This window comes from Falco biarmicus, chromosome 17, assembly GCF_023638135.1.
Source record: "Falco biarmicus isolate bFalBia1 chromosome 17, bFalBia1.pri, whole genome shotgun sequence".
Classification (NCBI taxonomy): domain Eukaryota; kingdom Metazoa; phylum Chordata; class Aves; order Falconiformes; family Falconidae; genus Falco; species Falco biarmicus.
In genome coordinates, this window is record NC_079304.1 from 6,308,028 (window position 1) to 6,329,231 (window position 21,204).

The following is a 21,204-nucleotide window of genomic DNA, read 5'->3' on the forward strand; positions in this document are numbered from 1 at the left end:
GATCCAGACCTTGGGGTCCCCACAGACCCCCTGCCCCATAGCAGGGCCCCTCCCCAGCATGGGTGAAAGCTCTGGTCCTCACGCATGGTCCTGGTGACATCTGCCCTCCTGGCACCTCTCTGGGACTGCCCCGGGTGGCCGTCCCCGTCCCCACAGAGGGTCGCCATGCCTTCCCTTAAAAACCAGGATCAGGGAATTAAATGCAAAATATTTAATGAGGTGTCGAAATATTTAATGAAACAAAGAGGCTTCAGCTGCAAAATCAAGCTTTGGAAAATCAGAACAACCCCAAATGTGGGTGACCCCAATTTCGGTGCTGCTGAGCCGCCCACGGCTCCTCCCCGACCTCCCAAAGCCCTGGGAGTGCCAGAGGGGCTGCAGCATCTTGCCGGGGGCAGCTGCCAGCCCGCGTCGGGCACGTCCTGGATGGGGTTTGGGGTTTGCAGGGGGTGGGAGAGGTCGGCAGGACCGGTTGGGTGCCTCGTCCTGCTCCCCGTGGCGCAGGGTGCCTTGCCGCGACACTGCGGCAGGTCTCGCTGAGCAGGAGGTGCCACAGGAGCTGGACAGGCACGGGAATAGCCCCGGGATGCATGGGGGCTGCTGGACCACAGCAGGTTCTGGGATCCCAGCTGGATCCATCCTCGACGCAGCCCTCAGCAGATCTCACCTCACAGCTGAAATTCCAGCGAATCTTATGGAATCTCATGAAAACTCAGGAAATCTTGTGGAATCTGGCCAAATCCCAGTGGAATAAGGTGCCTCGTGCGCTGGCAGCTGTGCGGGGCTATGGTTGTCACTGCTGGTGTGGCCTCGGCGTGGGCAGGGAGCGAGTGTGAAGCCGGCCTCCGTGCCCCCCCAGGGTGCTCAGCTGAGGGTGCTGGGTGCTGCGGGTCCCCTGGGCAAGCCACTGGGAGTGTCGATGCCGGAGCTGGCTCCATCCCTGCCTGCCCCTGCCCGTGGGTGAGGTGGTGCTGCTCATCCCCGGCCCCCAGGATCGGGCCCTCCCTGCCTGCCCCGTGCCAGCTGGGCGCTGGGGGTGTGTCACCCCCCAGGGAGTCCCCAGACCCGGTGTCACCCACTCCGCAGGTCCCTCACCCAGGGGTGCAGGGAGTTTGCTCAGCCTGGGCTCTCCCGGCTGGGGTGGGAGGGGGGGAGCCCAGCACGTCCCGGCTGCCCTCCCATCTGACCAGTAAAACTAAAATAATGGGATAAAATGGGATAAAAGTAAATAAAGTAAATAATGAAATTAAATAAATTATAAAATAAAAAAAGATTAAATGAAAAAATGATAAAATAGTAAGTAATATAATAAAATAAAGAATGAAACAAATAATAAATTAATACCAAATTAAAATAAAGAATGAAATAAATAATAAATTAATACCAAATTAAAATAAATAATATAATAAAATATGTAATAGAAAAAACAAATAATGAAATGATGGAATAAATAATAGAAGAATGAAATGATGAAATAAATAATAGAAGAATGAAATGATGAAATAAATAATAAAATTTAAAAATTAAAGGGAAAGGAAATATTAACTATTTAAAAAGTAAATACAATTAAATAAATAAGGTAAAAATTGCAGTAAAAAAAATAAAATAAAAATGGAAATTAAGAATGAAAGAAAAAACAGTGTGAATTAAAAATGAAGCAAAATGATAAACCAAAAGAAAAACAGTAAGATGAAATATTAAGCGCATAAATTAGAAAATGAAGAAAATAGAAATGAAGCGACAATTATTTCTTTTTCCGTAATAACTAATTAGGACGAATTAATTAAAAAGAGACAGAAAAAAAGTCCTGGCGATTCATGGCCGGGGCGGGCGGCGGCAGGTGCGGCGGGGGCGGGGCGTGTGGGGGCGGGGGCGGGGCGGGCGGGGGCGGGGGCGGGGCGGGCGGGGGCGGGGGCGGGGCGCCGGGCGCGATAACGCCCCGCGGGAGCGGCGGGTGCCGAGAGCCGCTGCTGAGGCGGGGAGCGCGGGCGGGGGAGCAGCGCGGGCCGAGCCCAGCCCAGCCCAGCCCAGCCCGCCATGGGCAACGCGGCCGGCGGCATGGAGGGGGGGGCGGCGGGGCGCGACCCCCGGCCCCCAGGCCCCCCCCCCCGGCGCCGCCCCGCCGCCCGCCCGGCAGCCCATGCCCACCGCCGCCGAGCTGGAGGAGCGCTTCGGCCGCGTCCTGGTGAGTGCGGGGGGACGCGGGCGTCCGCATCCCACCCCGGCGGCAGTTTTGCTCTGTTCTCATTTTATTAGTCGAGCGATTAATTAAATCCACCCCGGCTGATGTAGTATTTGTCATTAGTAAGGGTAATGGTTCCGCTGGTTACTCCCGGGGGATGCTCGACCCAGCCCGCGGGATGCCCCACAGCCGGTGCGGTCCCCCGGGGGGCACGGGGGGATCCACCCACTGTTGGGGTGACCCCGGCTGCGGGACACCCGGCCGTGGCGGGGAGCTGGCAGGGCCCGCAGCCGGCAGTGTGCTGCAGGCAGCCGGTGCTGCGGATGGCGAGGCTCACCGCCCTCCCCTGCCTCCTCCTTCCCGGGGCCCTTCTCCTGGGATAAACCACCGGCATCGCTCCCGGTGTCCCCCCCAAGCCGCGTTCTCGTGGGATGACAGCTCCTTGGAATCCCGGGAGCTGGGGGAGAGCAGTTCGCGCCTGCTGCCCTCCGTCCTTGGCGGCTGGCCGTGACCTTCGCGCCGCGGTCCCACCGGGGGAGCCAGCCACACTCCATCCCGCACCCTCTCCCAAAACGCTCCGTGGTGGAGAGTCGAGCTGGGAAAAAAAAATGCGGCTTTAACGCCCTGTTTCCCCGGTGGGAGCTGGAGTTGCCCTCCCTGTGCCGGGAGCAACCACAGGGAAAAGCTCCTGCAGATGCTGGTACACTGGGATCCACTGGGTAGGATCCACCAGGTGGGATCTACCATCCCAGCCCTGAGCACAAATCGTTGGGAAGCTTTTTTTTCTCGTGTGGCATTTGTAGGAGGATTATTTAGGGATGGGCATAGCAGCTAGAGCCGCCACCGCCTCCCGGCCCCTGGCGCGGGGCAGTGACGGTGAAGAGCTTTGCAAGGCGGGGACCTGCATGGGGCCCCCAAATCCCCGAGGAGGGGGCTTTGCAGTGGGATGCCCATGGTGGCAGGCGGCTGAGCTGGGCGGTGGTGCCAGCAATGGCTGCCAGGTGTGGTGGTGGTGGTGGCGGCAGGAGGGGAAGGTGGTGGCAGGGACCTCAGGGTGCTTCCGCTGCTGCTGCAAGGCCTCAGGAAATGGCGCGTTTTGCCCAGCTGGGTGGTGGCGGGTTGCAAATCCTAAAGTGAAAAAACATTGGAAAAGGGGAAAGCGCTGCTCCAGGCCCTCGCCGCCTTCGCGAGGGAAAGCCCTTTCCTGGGAACCAGGGGACCCAGGGAGCTGGGGTTCGGCCAGACGGGAACTGAGTGCCTTGTGAAATCGCTGTCCCAATCTTGCTTCCTCCTTTCACAGGTTCCCTTTCCCCTTCTCGTGGCTGGTGGGACTTTGGGACCCCTGGGCGGCAGAGGGGGATAGGGACTGGGGACATCCCTCCGCCATCACCCACCCCAACCATGTTCCGTGACTCGGGATTCATTCTTCCACCTCCTGAGCTTGTGAGATCAGTGATGGAGCAGGAGGGGATGGGCTGGCAATCTCCTGGTGGGGCATGATCCAGCTCTGACATGTTGCCATGGTTACAGTGATGCCATGTGCGCACATCTGTGCAAACCATTTTGGGCTGGACATCCCAGACTGGGAGAACTGGTAGGGCAAAGCCTGGGCAGAAAAGCCAACGGCAGAGCGCAGAGGATCCAAACTGGATAAACCCAGCCCATGCCAAGAAATGGGGAGTTTAGTTTTATCCTCAAAAGCTGACTTCTGCCCAGGGAGGGTACTGTGGCAGATGCTGCCCTGGCAGAGCAATGGGTTGTCCCTATGCCAAGCGGTCTGGGATGTGCCCAGGTGGCTTTTTGGGATGGAGAGAAGGAAATGGAGCATCTTTGCTGCTGGGATAGAGATGCTCCCACTTGGAGCAGTCAGGACTTTTCCCCTTTTGCATGTCAAGAGGCAGCAGTTGGGAATATATAAATTAATTTGGGAATTGAGGGTGTGGTGGAGGTGAAGCTGGGAATAGCTGGGGGGGTTGGTTGGAGCCTTGGGGATGGCGGCCGATGGGCACAGGGGCTGCTCCGGCAGGGGGGGGTTGCTGGCAGGGGCTTTGCTGCCTCCTCTCCCAGGACCTGGGGGAGAGTATGGTAAACGTCACTGCTGCAGATGTTTGCGGATGTGCTGTTGGCTTCAGTGGTGAGACTGATCCCCAGTGAGCGCCAGCTGCAGTGTCGGCCTCTGCTCAACTGAGAAGGAAACCTGATGCTTGGCTTTCTAAAGCTGGATCCATCCTGCACCCGGTCCTGGCGCGGTGGCCGAGTCCGGCTGGTTGCTGTGGGGGCTGCGATGAGGTGCCCCCATGGGGGCCGTGTGCCTGGGGTAGAGAGGGGAATGGCTTGTGATGGATCAGGCCCTGGCTGAATGAGGAGGGTGTCCCAGTGCAGGGCTCCCCCCCGTGTGTGGGTACGAGGGGGCACCAGGCACCCGCTGGGGCTGTGGGCATGGTGGCTGCATCAGGCTCACTTCTCCAGCCTGTGCTGAGAGCAGCTTCGGCTCATTCTTAAAATAGAGCCAGGAGCAGCAGGCAGCAGCAGCCACCCACCCCTCAGCCTGCTCCTTGCCACCCTTGCAGCAGGATCCGGCCATCCACAGGGACCCTTCTGCTCCTCTGCTGGCTTGTCCCTGCCTGGCATGTGGTGGGTATGGCACCTGGCTGGATCCAGGGGTTCCCTGGTGGGAGGAGCTGGTCCTGGGAGCATTGCCCAGCCTGGCTGGCTGCATGCAGGAGAGCCCTCAGTGGGCCTGATCCTGCTGGGTGCCCAGCTCTGAGCCTTGGGAAGAGGCAGGAGGACGGGTCCAGTGGCAGTCAGGGTCACTGGAGGGGATGCCGTGGGTTGGCTGGTGCTGTGGGGCTGGGCACGTCCCAAAGCCCCTTGGGTGGGAGTATCACACTCTGTGGCCATAAGGGATGGAGAATCCCGGGAGCGGGGTGGTCCATTGGCCACTAGCTCAGGCACCTGGCGACCTTAGTCCTTCCTGTGGCCGGTGAAAGCCCCAAACCTGCCATCTTGGGGCTGCTTTGGCCCCTTCCCTGCAGCGGGCAAGGCTGGTACCCGATGTCTGGACTGGGATGCTCTCCCATGCCACATGCCAGCAAGGCTTTCCATCCCCATCTCATGGCTGCACATCCCCCACACGCCCCAGAAACGATGCTCTCTGGGTTCAGCCTGGTTTTCACTCCAGCCCATCGGTGTTTCAGAGCAAACACTTCCGTAAAGGATGCTTTGAATTTTTTGTGCTGAGGTTTGGTGCAGAGCCTGGCTCTGCTCAGCTCTGACCGCTCATGTGCAGAACAAAATAAAGGTGTCTGACGCCCAGAATAGTTCCATCTCTCCGACGGCAGCAGCCCCAGCGCTGTGGGTGCTGCAATATGAAAAGGTCTTTTCATACCGGAAAATGATGTAGGTGCTGCTTTACGTCACCCCAGCCTCAGTTTTAGGTGCAGGGTAAAGCCCAGCTCAGCCCTACGGCTGGTGTTGGCTGAGCTGGTGGGTCCTGGCTGGCTGCATCCTGGTGCTGGACATGGGTGGGATGGCACTGTAGGCTCCATGGCACCCTGTGTCCCAGGAGGGTTGGTGGGGGATGTTTGGTGGCATCCATTCATTAACCTGGTGGGCTGTGATGCTGCTGGGAGGCTGGGGAAGCCCCACACTGGGGTGGGACAAGGGTGCTGGGTGCCGGCCGGAGAGTGATGGGAGGTGGGATGTGGCTGCTGGGGCCAAGCCCCTGTGGCTTCTCCATCCTTGTCCCCCGAGGAGAAGGACTAAGTCCTTCCTCTGACACCTCTGATGTGCTTGGCTGCTGCCCTGCCCCACATCACCCACCCTGCCCCACACCTCCCACAGCACCAGTCCCCTGATCCCCAGCAGGAAATGAGCCAGTTTCTTCACGCTGCTGGTTGATGCTGAGGACTAGAGTGGAGCCACTTCCTCCCCCCCAGCACCACGTGCCCATCTGGGGCCGTGGCGGGATGCAGCCACCACCCAGTTTGTACCCGAACTGTGCCACATCCTGCCACCCAGCCCAGCCCTGCTTGTGAGGAGGGACTGCAGGGCTCTGTGGCAGAACCGCCTCCGTAGGGACATCCCCAGCATCCCCCTGCCCCACCTGCATCCCCGTGGTGGGGAACCCATGGGAGGTCCTGTCCCACCGGTTGTGCTTGGTCCTGGTTTTTCCAAGTCCCACACATAGTCGACTGGAAAAGGTGGTCCAGGTGCCACCATCCCCCCTCTGCCAAGAGCACCTAACAACGTGCCATAGGTGCTGCTGTAGCCCTGGGTGGGGTGTTTGGGCATGTAGTCCTCTTGGCGCAGCCATGTCCCTTGGCCTGACCCTCCTGGGGGGGCTCATCTACTCCAAGGATGGCAACTTGGGGACCACAAGGACAGGGCTCTGCAGCAAAGGGGACATCCAGGTGCTGCTGCCACTTAGCCCACCCTGGGTTCAGCTGGCAGATCCGGTGCAGCCTCGTCAGCTTTGCAATGAGGCTGTTTCTGACCCTGCCGTCTGATTTTACCCTCCCTGCAGAGCTCTCCGTGCGAGCTGTCCCCTGGCTAAATCTGGCCGAGTGCTGGCTCCTTCCCGCCCACGTCTCCTGATTTTGACTTCTTGCAAAAGCAGCTCGACAGGTCCTTGGTGGAGGCAGGTGGTGAGGTTTCTGCTCCTGCCCGCCACTGTGGCACCTCTCCTCTTGGACCTGCTCTTCTGTGTGCAACCAAACCCGTGGGAGATGCCTTTTCCCCAAGGATATGGTTGTCCCAGGGTGCCTGCACCCCACACGCCCAGTCCTTAACATCAGGGGACCCTAAAGCTGGATGTTAAAGGTGACCCGGGGCTGCGTGTTGCCTCCATGTGCCAGCATGGCCGGGCTCTCCAGGCGAGCAGCAGCCTCAGCTCCTGCATCTCCCTGGGGGCTGGATCACCAAGAAATGGTTCTTTGGGGAAAATAAATCACCTGTGACCAGAGCTGAGCTCCCAGCCTGGCCCAGGCCATGGTGAGGGCTCTGTTAAAGGCTCTGCCGGTCACCCTATGGTGTCCCTTAGGGACCTGCTGGGTGCCCTGAGCACCCCAGCGGCAGGAGCAGCACCGGGAGCCCCCTGAAGCCCCCGGCTGTGGTGTGGAGTGGTTTCGGCAGCTGCCTCGTGCCGTTTGGAGAGCGGAAACCACATCATGTCCTGCCACGGTGGCCCCGGGGGGGTGACGGGGGCCAGGGTTGTGCAATGGTGTTGCGGAGGGATGTGGTGACACACCAGACTCTGCCCTGACATCATGTCTCTAAAGAAATGCTGGTTTCACCAGCTGGGCTCGTCACGCACCTGCGGCGGGGGACTGGGAGGTGACCGTCATCCCTGAGCAGGGCCCAGGCTCTGGGGTTCCTCAGCTGTGTCCCCAGCCTGTGTCTCTGCTCCTCACCAGAACTGGGCTGGCTGAGGCTGGTAGCATTGTGCGCTTGTGACACGGATGGACGGGTCCAGTTTTTCCTCCTGTCCTCCAATAACACCTTCTGCCTCGGGGAGCCCCAGGTGGGGACATTGCTGATGGGCCCATGGCTGGTGGGATGCAAACATCCTGGGAATGGTCGTGTCCCCATCCTCCCCCTGATATCCCCATCCTCCCACCACTGAGCAAGGACACCGGATGCTGGATGAGCAGTGGGTGCTACAGCCCCTGGGCATGTTTCGGGGGATGACCCCAACCCTGACACTATCACCCCACAGAACTCCATGAACCTGCCCCCAGACAAGATGAAGCTGCTCAACCAGTATGACAATGAGAAGAAGTGGGAGCTCATCTGTGACCAGGTGAGGTCCAGGTGTCACAGTGTCTCTGGTGCTGTCCCTGTCCCCAAGTGCCACTTGTGGAACAGGCACCAACCTGGCATGTGCCGAGTGCTGACATCCGTCCCTGTTAGCGCGACAGTGCCTCATTAACCTGATTAAACGTTGATGCAGTACAGGGGCAGGGACAGGGACACTGGCTGCTGCAGAGACAGTGGCATGTCCCTGCGCCACGGGCGGGCGGTTTGGTTTCAGCCTCTCTCTGGGGCTCGTAGGAGCGTTTCCAGGTGAAAAACCCACCATCTGCCTACATCCAGAAGCTGAAGAGCTACTTGGACACGGGTGGCGTAAGCAGGAAGGTGAGGACTCCCCCTTGCACCCCGTGTCCCCTTCCTGGGTTGGGCGTGGGGACAGTGCCAACAGCTCTCCCCATCCCATAGTTCAAGAGGCGAGTACAGGAATCGACACAGGTTCTCCGGGAACTGGAGATTTCCTTGAGGACCAACTACATCGGGTAAGGGTGAGGCGTCCTTGTCGTCACCCAGCTGCCACTGCTGTCCCCGGCGTTGCTGGCAGAGAGATTGGCAGTGGCTTGTGGCCGTGGGGGTGACAGCAGGATGTGGAGGCTGGTGGCCTCATCCTGCCCCTCTGAGATGGCTCTGATGGGAGGACGGGGGTGCTGTAGGACCTGAACCCCATTTTGGCTCTCTGGTACCCCCTGGGTGCCAGGATGGACCCTGGTCCCCACCCTGCGTGTCCCAACCCCTCACGGTGTGGTGGGTTCTGAGCTATGGGTGCCTGTGTCCCACCACCCAGGGTCAAGCTGTCCTGCAGTGGTGGCAGCAGAGCCCCTGGGCTGTCCCCTGCCCATGCATCGGGAGGTGTGCCAGCTCACGGTGCCACCTCATGTCCACAGCGTGTCCCACCCTCGCTGGGGACCTCTGACCGGGGGTGGCTCCACTGAGGGGCTGGAGCAGGGAGATGGGAGGGTGAGGAGGGCTGTCGGAGCCCACTAACCCCCTGCACCCCACAGCTGGGTCCAGGAGTTCCTCAACGAGGAGAACAAGGGGCTGGATGTGCTGCTGGAGTACCTCGCCTTTGCCCAGTGCTCCGTCGCGTATGTCACCACCGGCTGCCCCATCCCCCAGGCCAGGGCCAGCCTCCCCTGGGACTCAGTGAGGCTGGGGATGTCCTGGGGGGCTCTTCCCCAGCATGGGAGTGATGGAGCTAAGGATCCTCCATCGCTAGGGTTGAGCAGAACATCCCAGCATCCCCAGCCTTGGGGACCCCGGTGGGGGTGTCTGCCCATATCGGGGTGCCACATCTCACCCACCTCTGTGTCCCCACGGGCCACCAGGTACGACATGGAGAGCGCCGAGAACGGCAGCCCAGGCTCTGACAAGGGCAAGGTCCTGGAGCGGTCGCTGGAGGACCTGAGCAAAAGCAGCTCCTCGTCCCCCACCCAGGGCTCCTCCAAAGTGCGGCACCTCACTGTAAGGTAACACGTGGTCCGTCCCCAGCTGTCCCCCTCGGCCTCCATGCTCCCCGCCTCGCTGCACCCCCAGCCGCGCCATGCTCAGAGAGGGGCTCGGCAGGGAGACGCAGGCCTGGTCCTAAAAATGGGTCCCCGTCGCTGGTTTAGGGGGGGACAAAGCCACGTCCCCATGTATGCATGCAAGGGACAAACCCTGCAGGCCCCCAGCCGGCCCCCAGCCCCACACCGTGACCCTTGTGGGATGCTCTGGGTAAAATCCACGAATAAGCAAAAATTGGAGATGCTGGAGAATTTGGGGGAGCAAATTGCAAATCGTTCCCCCCCAAGTTTAAAACCGGGGTGGAGGAATGGCCTGCGACCCCCGTGGCCGGTCCCCGTGGCTGGTGGCTCTCGCTTGGCGCCGTTCACCCCTGCAGCCCCCTTCTAATCCCGCTCTTCTCTTGCACGCTGCCGGGGGACGCGCTGACGGTAGGTGACGGGGCCAGGGCACTGGCGGGACAGGGACACCCTGGTGGGACTCCGCTGCCAGTCACCGGCATTGGGGACAGTGCCTGTGGGGCATCCCCAGTGGGCAGAGGGGGGGGGTCCCAGGGGACACCCCACCACAGTCACCCTGGGAGCCGTAATGTGGCACCCCGGGGACCATGGGGGTCCCTGATCGCCTGCCAGCAGCTCTGGAGGAGCCGAGGTGTCCCCCTCCAGCCCCAGGGACAGGTCAGGAGAGACGTGGCACCCGGAGGGGGTCCCAGCCCTTGTCCCCCAGCTGTGTCCCCAAGCCTGGGTGTCCCAGGGGCGCCGCGGGAGCCCCGTTTCTCCCTCCTGTCCTGCAGGCTCTAACGCACCTCCAGCTGCTGCCTCTCGAACCAGCACATCCACACCCTCCTCCGCCACGTCCACCCCAGCGTCCCCTGCAGTGCCCTGGGCAGTGATGGGGACAGTAGCCCCAGGTCACCCAGCAGCTCCTACCCACCCCGGTGAGCCTCTGAGACCACCTTGTGCACACCCATCCCACCCCCAGCACCCCAGCAGCCCAAGCGCTTGTAGACGGACATGGACGTGGGGGGGTCTCTCCCGTGGGGACACAACTGTCCAGGTCCCTTGGTGTCTTCTCGCTCTTGCTGCCCACCCCCCCCACCCCCCCCCACCCCCCCCGGCTTTGCGCTGCGCCGCCCCGGCTGCCCCCCAGCCCCTGCTCAGTGCCCTTTCGCCCACCCAGGCTGAACCCCTCGCACAGCAGGAAGGCACTTAGGAACTCCCGCCTCATCAACCAGAAGGATGACGTCCATGTCTGCATCATGTGTCTCCGCGCCATCATGAACTACCAGGTGGGGGAGGGCAGGGTCTTCGGGGACCCACCTGGGGCTCCTCGAAAGCCTTCAGCCCCTGTGGGGCCATCTTCAGGGTCAGGGGTCAGGGTGGGACCTGGTCGCCATCCCCTCGCTCTGAGATGTCCTCACTCAACCTCGCGTCTGGTGGGGATGTGGTGTGGGGATGTCCCAAGGTCCTGGAGCATCCCTGGGCTGGGGACAGGAGGATGCACAACCCCATTAATGCTCCTTTTGCCCCCAAGTCTGGCTTCAGCCTGGTGATGAACCACCCAGCCTGCGTCAACGAGATCACCCTCAGCCTCAACAACAAGAACGCCAGGTAGGACCCATCCCCTGTCCCCCCGTCCCCCAGCCCGTGCCACGGCCCCAACCCCCTCCCACCCCATGTCTGCAGGACCAAGGCGCTGGTGCTGGAGCTGCTGGCTGCCGTCTGCCTTGTCCGAGGTGGCCATGACATCATCCTGGCCGCCTTTGACAACTTCAAGGAGGTGAGTCCTCAGCAGCCATGCATGGTCCCCACACTGACACCTGTGCTCTGGCTGGGTTCGTGCCTCAGTTTCTCTGTGTGGCAGAGCCCTGCATCATCAGGGCATCCTCTGTCCTGACAACGCCTGTCCTGTCACTTGCTTGTGGGTGCTCCAGCCATTGGGCTCGATGTCCCCATGCCAGGACCACATCGCAGCTGGACTGGGTGGCGGGCAGCACCTGTCAGAGTTGGGATGACATCCCTGGCAGGTGCCTCCTGCCTTGCCGCATCCCTGGGTGCCCACCCTGGCTGTGTCCCACCTGGCCCTCAGCCCCCTGCTCTCCCACCCCAGGTCTGCGGGGAGAAGAACCGCTTTGAGAAGTTGATGGAGTATTTCCGAAACGAGGACACCAACATCGACTTCATGGTGAGCAGCTGTAGGGCTGGTGCTCTGCTGTCCCCAGGGGCACTGTGTGCCCAAGGGGCAGCTGAGCCACTGTCCTGTCCTGGGTGTGCCAAGGGCTGTGGTGTCCCCCAGGGCTGCTGGGCTGCTGGTGCTTCCCCAGGGCTGTGAAACCGCCCTGCATACTCCAGGGGCCACCACATCCCCGAGAGCCACCAGTCCACTGTGCACTACCTGGGGCACCGTGTTCCCAAGGATTACTGGGCCAACATGCCATGCTGGTGGCCACATTGAGCCTGTGCCTGTCCCGCAGGTGGCCTGCATGCAGTTCATCAACATCGTGGTTCACTCGGTGGAGAACATGAACTTCCGCGTCTTCCTGCAATATGAGTTCACCCACCTGGGGCTGGACCAGTACCTGGAGGTGGGTCATCCTGCACCGCCCCGGTGCTGAGCCCTGCTGCTGGGGGGAGGGGTGGGTGCCCTGTGACGGTGCCACTGGCTGTCTCATGGCAGAGTCTCCGTCTCACCGAGAGTGACAAGCTGCAGGTGCAGATCCAAGCCTACCTGGACAACATCTTCGATGTGGGGGCCGTGCTGGAGGACTCGGAGACCAAGACGGCGGTGCTGGAGCACATGGAGGAGCTGCAGGAGCACGTCAGCCAGGTGGGATGCGGGTGCGTGGGCAGGAGTTGCTGACGCCAGCCCCGAGGGAGGGATGAGGATGGGGCTGAGCAACGTCACTTCGTCCCCTGCAGTTGACGGAGAAGCTGCAGGATGCGGAGAACGACTCCATGGCCAAGATAGCGGAGCTGGAGAAGCAGCTGAGCCAGGCGCGGCAGGAGCTGGAGGCACTGCGGGTGAGCACCCATGGGCGTTACGGTGCTGCAGGCAGGGGTGGGTGCCTGGGGGGCCGGGGTTTGAGGGGTGCAGTGGGACACCGGTGATCTGCTGGGGCTTGTCACCACTGCAGGAGCAACTGAGCCCGCCACGGCCACCCAGCCCACCGGCCCCGCAGCCCCAGGAGTGCTACCGGCTGGCGCTGGAGCGGCAGCTGGCAGAGCTGGAGGAGAAGGGCTTGGTGCAGATCCTGCGTGGGCCTGACGGAGACGTCGCCATCAAAATTGTTCCCGTCGTCATAGAAACGCCAGCAGCCCCCGTGGTTACTGGAGAGGCCACTGCTGCCGCCACTGCTGCCGCCACTGCCACCTGCACAGGTACCATGGGTGCAGGGGGATGGCAGCAGCCCGCAGTGTCCTCTTCCTAGTGGGGACACGTGGCACAGGGGTGCGGCAGCAGCGTGTCTCCGAGGGGGGCGCAGGGATGTGCCCAGGGACACAGGGTCACTCGGTGGCAGAGGGGATGCGGCGGTGGCACTGTGCCTGCTGTGCCACCGTCACACCCACATCTTCTTTCCATTGCAGATGGTTTGGCTCCGGCTCCTCCAGCAGCACCTGGCACACCGCCCCCCCCCGCCCCCCCCCCCCCCTGCCGGGGGCTGAGCCTGGCCCCCCAGTGCCCCCTGCACTCCCATTGCCTGCAGGCACCGACCCCCCACCAGCCCCTCCGCTCCCAGGCACCCAAGTGCCACCCCCACCCCCACTGCTCCCAGGGGGGTTGGAGGGCCCTGTCCCCCCACCTCCACCACCCCCACCCCTGGGTGGGGAGCTCCCAGCTGGGCCAGCTGCCCCTCACCCTGCTGGCAGTTCAGGTAAGCGTGGCCCAGGGACGGTGGAGATGTCCCCCAGGTGAGGGCTGGGGGAATCCTGGGGTGGGTTTGGGAGCCCCCCACCCCATGATGTGTTGTCCCCCCTCCCTGTCACCCCACAGTGAAGGTGAAGAAGCCGATCCAGACCAAGTTTCGCATGCCAGTCTTCAACTGGGTGGCCCTGAAGCCGAGCCAGATCAATGGCACAGTCTTCACCGAGCTCAATGATGAGAAGGTGCTGCAGGTGAGGACACAGGAGGGTCCGGGGGGGTCTGGGTGCAGCACCCTTGGTTGGCCAGAGCCCCAGTCCACACTGCACCCACACTGAGGTTGCCTCCATGCCCCCCTTGTGCCTATCTGGGGTGTCACATGGCTGCTGGAGGAGCTGGACGTTGGAGCAGCTCCTTGGCACCACGGAAAAGGAAAACATGGTATCTGCCATCCTTCTTTGGTCACCTGGTCCTTGTCCTCTTGCTTCATCCTTATCCTCCCATCCTGTCCGTTTCTTCCACATCTTCGTCCTCTGGTCCCCTCGTTACGCCCTTCCTGTCCCTGTCCTTTTCCCCTTGCTCCATCCACATCCCATCAACTTGACCTCATCCCCTTGCTCCATCTTCATCCTCTCACTCCTCACCCCCTTGTCCTCGCCCTCTGGCCCTGTCCTCATCCCAGATGTCCTGTGTCACCTCCCTGCTGTGCCTTCAGCCCTGTCTCTCTGCAGGAGCTGGACATGAGAGACTTCGAGGAGCAGTTTAAGACCAAGGCACAGGGCCCCGGCTTGGACATCAGTGCCCTCAAGGTGAAGGCCATGCAGAAGGCTCCCAGCAAGGTCACCCTCATGGAATCCAACCGAGCCAAAAACCTGGCCATCACACTCCGCAAGGGCGGCCGCAGCATCCAGGACATCTGCACAGCCATCGAGACGTGAGTGTCCCCTCCTTGATGGGAGGTCAGGCACAAGCCCAGCTACACCAGGGGGCTGGGATGGTGTTGGGTGTGCTGGGGTTGGAGGGGTGATAGCACCAGCTGGGGGGATGGGGGGATGCGGGAACCAGGCGCAGAGAGACGGGGGGATGCGGGAACCAGGCGCAGAGAGACGGGGGGATGCGGGAACCAGGCGCAGAGAGACGGGGGGATGCGGGGACCAGGCGCAGAGAGACGGGGGGATGCGGGGACCAGGCGCAGAGAGACGGGGGGATGCGGGGACCAGGCGCAGAGAGACGGGGGGATGCGGGGACCAGGCGCAGAGAGACGGGGGGATGCGGGGACCAGCCATGGGTGACAGGGCCTTGGGGAGCTGGTCGCAGGGTCTGACTGCACTGCGGGTTTCCCACCACCCACAGGTATGACCAGCAAGCCCTGAGCCTCGATTTTCTGGAGCTGCTGCTGCGCTTCCTGCCCACCGAGTATGAGCGGACACTCATCGGGAAGTTTGAGCGGGAGCAGCAGCCACCGGAGGAGCTCTCAGACGAGGATCAGTTCATGATCCGCTTCAGCAAGATCCCACGCCTGGCCGAGCGCATGAATGTCATGATCTTCCTGGGCAACTTCAACGACACAGCCCAGCTGCTCATGCCGGTGGGTGCTGCGGGGGGCACAGGGTGGCTGTGGGTGGGGGGCTGCGAGGAGGTGGCACCCTGCAGCGAGACTCACGGGCTTTTCCTCCCATCCACAGCAACTCAACGCCATTATCGCCGCCTCCATGTCCCTCAAGTCCTCCAGCAAACTGCGCAACATCCTTGAGGTCTGGAGCTTGGCATAGGGTGGCCCTGGTGGAGGGACGTGGGGCTGGGATGGGTGCCTGCAGGGCGCTGCTGGGGCATGTGTAGGTGCTGTGCCCCCTCCCCAGGGTGCCCCATCCATGCCGGGTTGTGTACCCCAGCCGTGGTGTCTCCACAGATTGTCCTGGCCTTTGGGAACTACATGAACAGCAGCAAGCGCGGGGCAGCCTACGGCTTCCGCCTGCAGAGCCTGGATGCGGTAGGGTCCCCACAGGGCTGCCCCCTTTGCTGGGCCATGGGGACACTGTCACTGCCCGGGGATCAGCCTTGGGGATGGAGGGACTCAAGGACCAGCTGTAGGGATGGAGGGATGAGGAGACCAGGGTTGGAGAGGCAGGGGGAGGAACCAAAGTGGTGGAGATGCCCGAGAGATAGCCATGGGGTTCGGAGGATGCAGAAATCAGATATGTAGAGATGGAGGGATGCAGGGAGCAGCTGTGGGGATGGAGGAAGATGAGAACCAGCCGCAGGGATCGATGCAGCCTACCCTGAGCGGTGCGGGGCGGTGCGGGGGGCGATAGGATGCGGGTCGGGGCTGACGCTGTTCTCTCGCAGCTCCTGGAGATGAAGTCAACAGACCGCAAGCAAACACTGCTGCACTACCTGGTGCGGGTGATCATGGAGAAGTACCCCGAGCTGACCGGCTTCCACACCGAGCTACACTTCCTTGACAAGGCGGGCACAGGTAGCGCCCATGGGCGCTGGGCTGGGGGAGTCATGACAGGCTGCAGCCATGGTACAGGGTCTCTCCGAGTCTGCTCTGACCCCCGCACTGCTCGCCCTCCCTGCAGTCTCCCTGGACAGCGTGTTGCAGGACGTGCGGAGCCTGCAGCAGGGGATGGAGCTGACCCGCAAGGAGTTCATGCGGCAGGACGACAGCCCCGTGCTCAAGGAGTTCCTCAAGGTCAACTCAGAGGTGATGGAGAAGCTGCAGGCTGACAGCAAAACTGCCAAGGTGGGTGCTGGGGGTAGCGCAGGGTTGTGGAGCGGGATTGTGCCCCCCCATTCCTAGGTGGGACACCCTGGGGTGCCCTGTGCCCACACGTCTGTTCCATGGGAGAGGCTCCCGGCTGGGATGTGGCTCCAGCAGAAAAGCTGGGAGGGGTTTGGAGGGGGATGGCGTTGTGGGAGAGGCTGGGAGGAGGCAGTGGGTGAGGGAGTGCTGGTGCCCCGGCCTCAGCCCCCCAGTCGAGGTGTCTGTGCCCGCAGGAGGCGTACGAGTCGGCTGTGGAATATTTTGGGGAGAACCCCAAGACCAGTCCTCCCACCACCTTCTTCCCCATGTTCATGCGCTTCATCAGAGCCTACAAGGTAGGAGGAGACAGGGGGTGTGTGCCGTGTTTCTGGGGGCTGGGAGAAGGTTTGGGGGGGGTCTGACCCCACTTTGGAGTAACTGGCAAAATCTGTGCACGGGGCTGGGGGCTTGGGGCTCACAGGACAGGAAACCCTGGGGCTCAGCACTGTGCTTCGGGGTGCTCAGGGATGCTGGAGCTGAGCTGGGGGGAGATGGGGGGGGCTGCTGTCCCACAGCAGGACCCCTCTGGCTCAGCACACCCTCCCTGTACCTCTCCCAAGAAAGCAGAGCAGGACATCGAGCTGTGGAAGAAGCAGGAGGCCATGGCCAAAGAGCCAGAATCTGCCCCCCCCAGCAGTGAGAACCGTCCTGAGGTGAAGGTGCCCCACGTGTCAGGGGTCCAGCCCTGGGTGGGCTGCATGGTGGGGAAGGGCAAAACAGGTCCTGCTGTGGAAGAGCAAGGGTGAGGGCACCCCGTCTCCTTTGGGGTGCGGCGGGAGGCCACACCGTTCACCCCGCGCTGTCCCCAACCTCAGTTGCCCACCCAGAAAGCCAAGCGGCAGCAGATGGACGTGATCGCCGAGCTGAAGAAGAAGCAGATGGTGAAGGAGCCGCTCATCTACGAAGGCAAAGATGGTGCCATCGAGGATATTATTTCAGGTGAGAGATTATTGCAGGTGACCAGCCAGGTGTCCCCCCCTGTGGCAGACTTGGTGCTGGCGGGGAGACCCTTGGTGCTGGGGGGCTGCAGGGGACGGTCACAGCCAGGAGCTGGAGGGCCGCCGAGCCCCGTTACGGGGACCAAATCTATCCCACACGGCAGAGCTGCCAAGTGCTCCCTGCCCTGTCTCATTAGCTCTTCCTCCTCTTCTGCTTCTTCCTCCTCTCTCCTCCTCCTCGCTGTCTCTCTGGATTGCTCTACTCAGCTCTGAAAACTGTTCCTTTCACAGCCCGGACGGGCAAACGCTCGTCCCGGCTCTTCTGCGACGTGAGCTTCAATGAGGAGAGTCCTCTGTAGGTAACGTGGGGCCAGCGCGGTGCCGGCAGGGCAATGGGGGCTGCTAGGCTTTGCCCCCCTCCTGAGCCAGGGGCCGGGGTCCCGCTGGTTGGCCCTTCGTAGCTGCTGCTCCTCCTGGCTCTGTGCTAGGGCTTCTCCTGAGCATCCTCCTACCCAAAGGTGTGACTCCTGGGTGGGGAGGGGGTCCAGCCGTCAGCGGGTGGGCAGGGGAGCTCAGCCAGCTCCACACTTTCTCCCGCTGCAGATCTGCGGAACAACCCATACCGGCGCGCAGACAAGGGCCGCGGCAGTGCCAAGAAACGGGCTGCGGGGCAGAGCCTGCAGGTGACACCGGACATCTCGCTGTGACCGGCGCCGGCCCTGCAGCTGCCAGGACCATCCTTCTGCCACAGATGGGACCCCAGGATGTCAACCCACTGGCCCCGGACAAAGCAGGGCAGAGGCACAGCGCCTGCTCCCAGCTGCTCCAGCTGCTTAGTGTGCCAGCTCCCGCCCTGCGTGCCCTGGGGTCTGGCGCAGGGATGCCTCACTTCTTGCTTAGCAATGCCTCTGAGCTCCTCTCCTCCAGGCTGGCAGGGCTGGGGGACCCTCCTGGCTACAGGCAGGGAAGGGGGAGTACAGAAGGGGCCCCAGCTTGCCCTGGCAGGAGGAGAGTGGCTGCCCCATCCCTCCCCTAGAGCTGCTCCCTTGTACGCCTGCCCCAGGGTCAGCCCTGTGCGCCGGTGTGCCCCACTCTTCAGCTTGCTGGTGCCTTTGATTTCCCGCTGCAGGGGGGCGGAGGGTCATACGCCAGGGATGCAGCAATCCCTGCACATCTCCCCCCTCTCCCCCAGCCTTGCAGTGCCCTTTGAGACCTGTGCTCTCTGCTGCAGAGCTGAGCCGGCACGGGGCTGTGCCTCCAGCGAGGAGCCTGCTGCAACGATCCCACCCTGGGCACTCCCCGTACCCCAGGAGCTGGCAGGGGTGCTATTTTACAGTGGGATTTTTTTAAGTCTTCCTTAAAATTTCTCTGTGCTATAGGAGCAGGGACTGGGATACCCATATACAAGGTCTCACCAGGATCCTAAGGCCACAGTGAGCAGCACTAGGCTGTTCCTCAGTGCAGGGGAGGCTCTGTAGCTATGACAATCAGCAGCAGGGTCAAGGATTTACTGTCCTGAAGTCTCTGCGTGGTGGTACCTAGCTCTGCCCCTCCCCATCCATCCACCCCCTGTGTCAGGGCTGGAGCCTCTTGGAGCCAGCCGTGATGGTCAGCCCTTGGGGAGCAGGAGCTGCAGGCCGCGACATGCAGCAGGTGCTAGACAGCCTCCAGCGACCACCGTGAGCCCAAAATGCTGCAGGGTCACCGCTGCAGTCGCAGGAGGAAGAGGCCAGAGAGCTGCACAAGCTTCCAAATAACACACTGGACTCCATTCCTCCCCTGCCCTGCTGCTGCTGGGTGAATCCAAACCATGCACTGTCACAATTAACCTGCTCACGCAATTAGCTTCATTAAATGGCCCCTGCTCGCCCTGCTGCCGTGTATGGCACGCTCTACCTGGCGGCCGTGTACGCTCTCGCTCGCTGCAGCTCGTAGCCTGGGGTAAGCCCTCACCGTCCACCAGAGTAGCAACCGCTTCCTGCTGTAATTATGATGCTCTGCGCCAGCCGGCTCCGTACCGCACGCAAGCTCAAAGGGGAGGGAAGGGAAATGAATGTGTAACTTATAAATGCCTTTAAGCCAGAAATGGAAAACATTAACTGCTAATTTGTATACATTATTTTTATATACTGAAGGCCTGTTTAATCTAAAGCAGAACTGGTAATAAAATTACTCTGAGGATAAAGCACTTGTCTGTGGGAAGGGGGAAGCTTTACCTGGAGGCGGGGGATGCTGCAGGGAAGGGAGAGATGCGTGAGCTGCTGCTTGCTGCTCCACCGACGTGTTATCTCCTGCACAAGGATCGGCTGCCAGGCGCGGCGACCGTTGAGCATTTTGATGTGGAAGATCTATTTCTGACTTGCCCATGATGGCAGCCAGGGGGTAGGGTCTCTTCAAGGCTCTGCTCAGCCCCGCAGGCCCTGCCCCCCCTCCCCAAGACTGGCAGCCTCTAGGCAGGCATGATCAAATGGGTGAAAACAGAAGGAATACACATGCCACAGGGCAACAGAAGGGAAAAGCCAGGACTTACGGCTCTTCCAAAAAGCAGTCCCACTTCTTACTTCACAAGCATCCCTAAGGAGAGGGCTACTGGACCCCCGGCCCCCACATGGCCACGTACAGACCTGCTGGGCTACCTGGTGGCAGGGGCCACCGTTGCTGCCATCCACTGCGTGTGGGAGCAGCCGGCTCGAGGAGGCGAGGTCTGGCACACGCTGTTTCATGGCTGCTCGGCCGGGATGTACTCAGAGACAAGAAGTGCTCTGGTCCTTCCCCGAGCTGACCTGCACCTTACAGGGGAGTTAGTGACAAACACCCACTTTTTTTTTTTTTTTTTTTTTTTTTTTTTTTTTTGTGGTTAACCGGTCTGACTCCTGTGTTCACAGTGCCGATATTGGTATGCGGCAGCAAACCCCCTCGGCTTCAGTTTGGGGTTTATGTTCCAAGATAACCCACCTCACTCACTCACTGGCAGTGCCATGAGCACACCTCTAGTCCATGGCACAGATTTAACACGAACGTGCCACCGAAGCGGAGATAAACAGCTCTTACACCAACAGTGAGCAGAAGCACTTGCTGGAAGGTGTGGGCAGGTCTCCAGAGCTCTGCCTGCCTGGCCTGGTGCCTCTGCATCCCAGACCTACTTTTCCCCATCGAGGGGAAGACTCAGCATCTCCCAGTACAGCAAATCACACGTGGTCGGGGTGGGAAGGGAGTGCTGGGGGTCACCCAGCCCAGCCCCTGCTAGAGCAGGCTGCACAGAGCCACATCCCAGCGCGTTTGGATGTCCTCAGAGAAGGAGACCCCGCAGCTGCTCTGGGCAGCCTGTCCCAGTGTCCCCTCACCCTCAGGGCAAACAAGTTCTTTCTCGTATTCAGGTGGAACTTCCTGTGCTGCAGCTTGTGCCTGTTGCCCCTTGTCCTGGCACTGGGCACTGCTGAGAAGAACCTGGCTCCATCTTCCTGACACTCACCCTTAAGGTAGTTGTAGACATTGGTAAGACCCCCTCTCTGTCTCCTCTTCTCCAGGCTGAACAACCCCAGCTGTCTCAGCCCTTCCTCACCAGGGAGATGCTCCAGCCTCCTCCTCCTCTCATCTCCGCAGCCTCCGCTGGCCCCTCTGAGGTAGTTCCCAGTCTCTCCTGAACTGGGCAGCCCAGCACCGGACACAGCACTGCAGACATGGCCTCACCAGGGCAGAGCAGAGGGGGAGGATCCCCTCCCCCACCCTGCTGGCCACGCTCCTCCTCGTACCCTCCAGGGTCCCACTGGCCCCTTGGCCATGAGGGCACACTGCTGGCCTACCAGCACTCCCAGGGCCTTCTCCACAGGATCCCCCCACCTGCAATGGGACAGGAGAAGGAAAAGGGATATCTATTTGGAAACAGAGAGAGATGCCAGTATATTTAGCAAAGCCTGTGCTTAGATGCATCAGTTATTTACCACTGCATCAGCTGTTGCTGCCTCTTCACACCCAGAAATGACTTCTCTCTGCATCCCCCCAAACCAAGGGTGATGTACAGCACAGTTTAATCATACCAGGCTCCCCTTCTTGAAAAACATCTTATTCAGCACCATCATCTTGTTCTCTGGGACAACATATCATACCACTAG

General features: G+C 61.2%; 1 protein-coding gene across 1 annotated transcript; it reads left to right on the plus strand.

Annotated features, from left to right (window-relative positions):
• Positions 1–2,037: 2,037 nt before the first annotated feature.
• FMNL1 (formin like 1) lies at positions 2,038–19,277 on the plus strand. The gene is given in 28 exon segments (XM_056362474.1): positions 2,038–2,102; positions 2,104–2,185; positions 7,899–7,982; positions 8,234–8,317; positions 8,399–8,472; positions 8,992–9,075; positions 9,316–9,456; positions 10,670–10,778; positions 11,024–11,100; positions 11,176–11,269; positions 11,600–11,674; positions 11,964–12,074; positions 12,167–12,316; positions 12,409–12,510; positions 12,624–12,867; positions 13,075–13,124; positions 13,127–13,361; positions 13,481–13,602; positions 14,080–14,282; positions 14,702–14,936; positions 15,034–15,102; positions 15,258–15,338; positions 15,695–15,824; positions 15,931–16,094; positions 16,349–16,450; positions 16,715–16,813; positions 16,970–17,093; positions 17,696–19,277. Coding segments are annotated over 28 exon segments (3,294 nt in total). The 3' UTR covers positions 17,800–19,277.
• Positions 19,278–21,204: the final 1,927 nt, after the last annotated feature.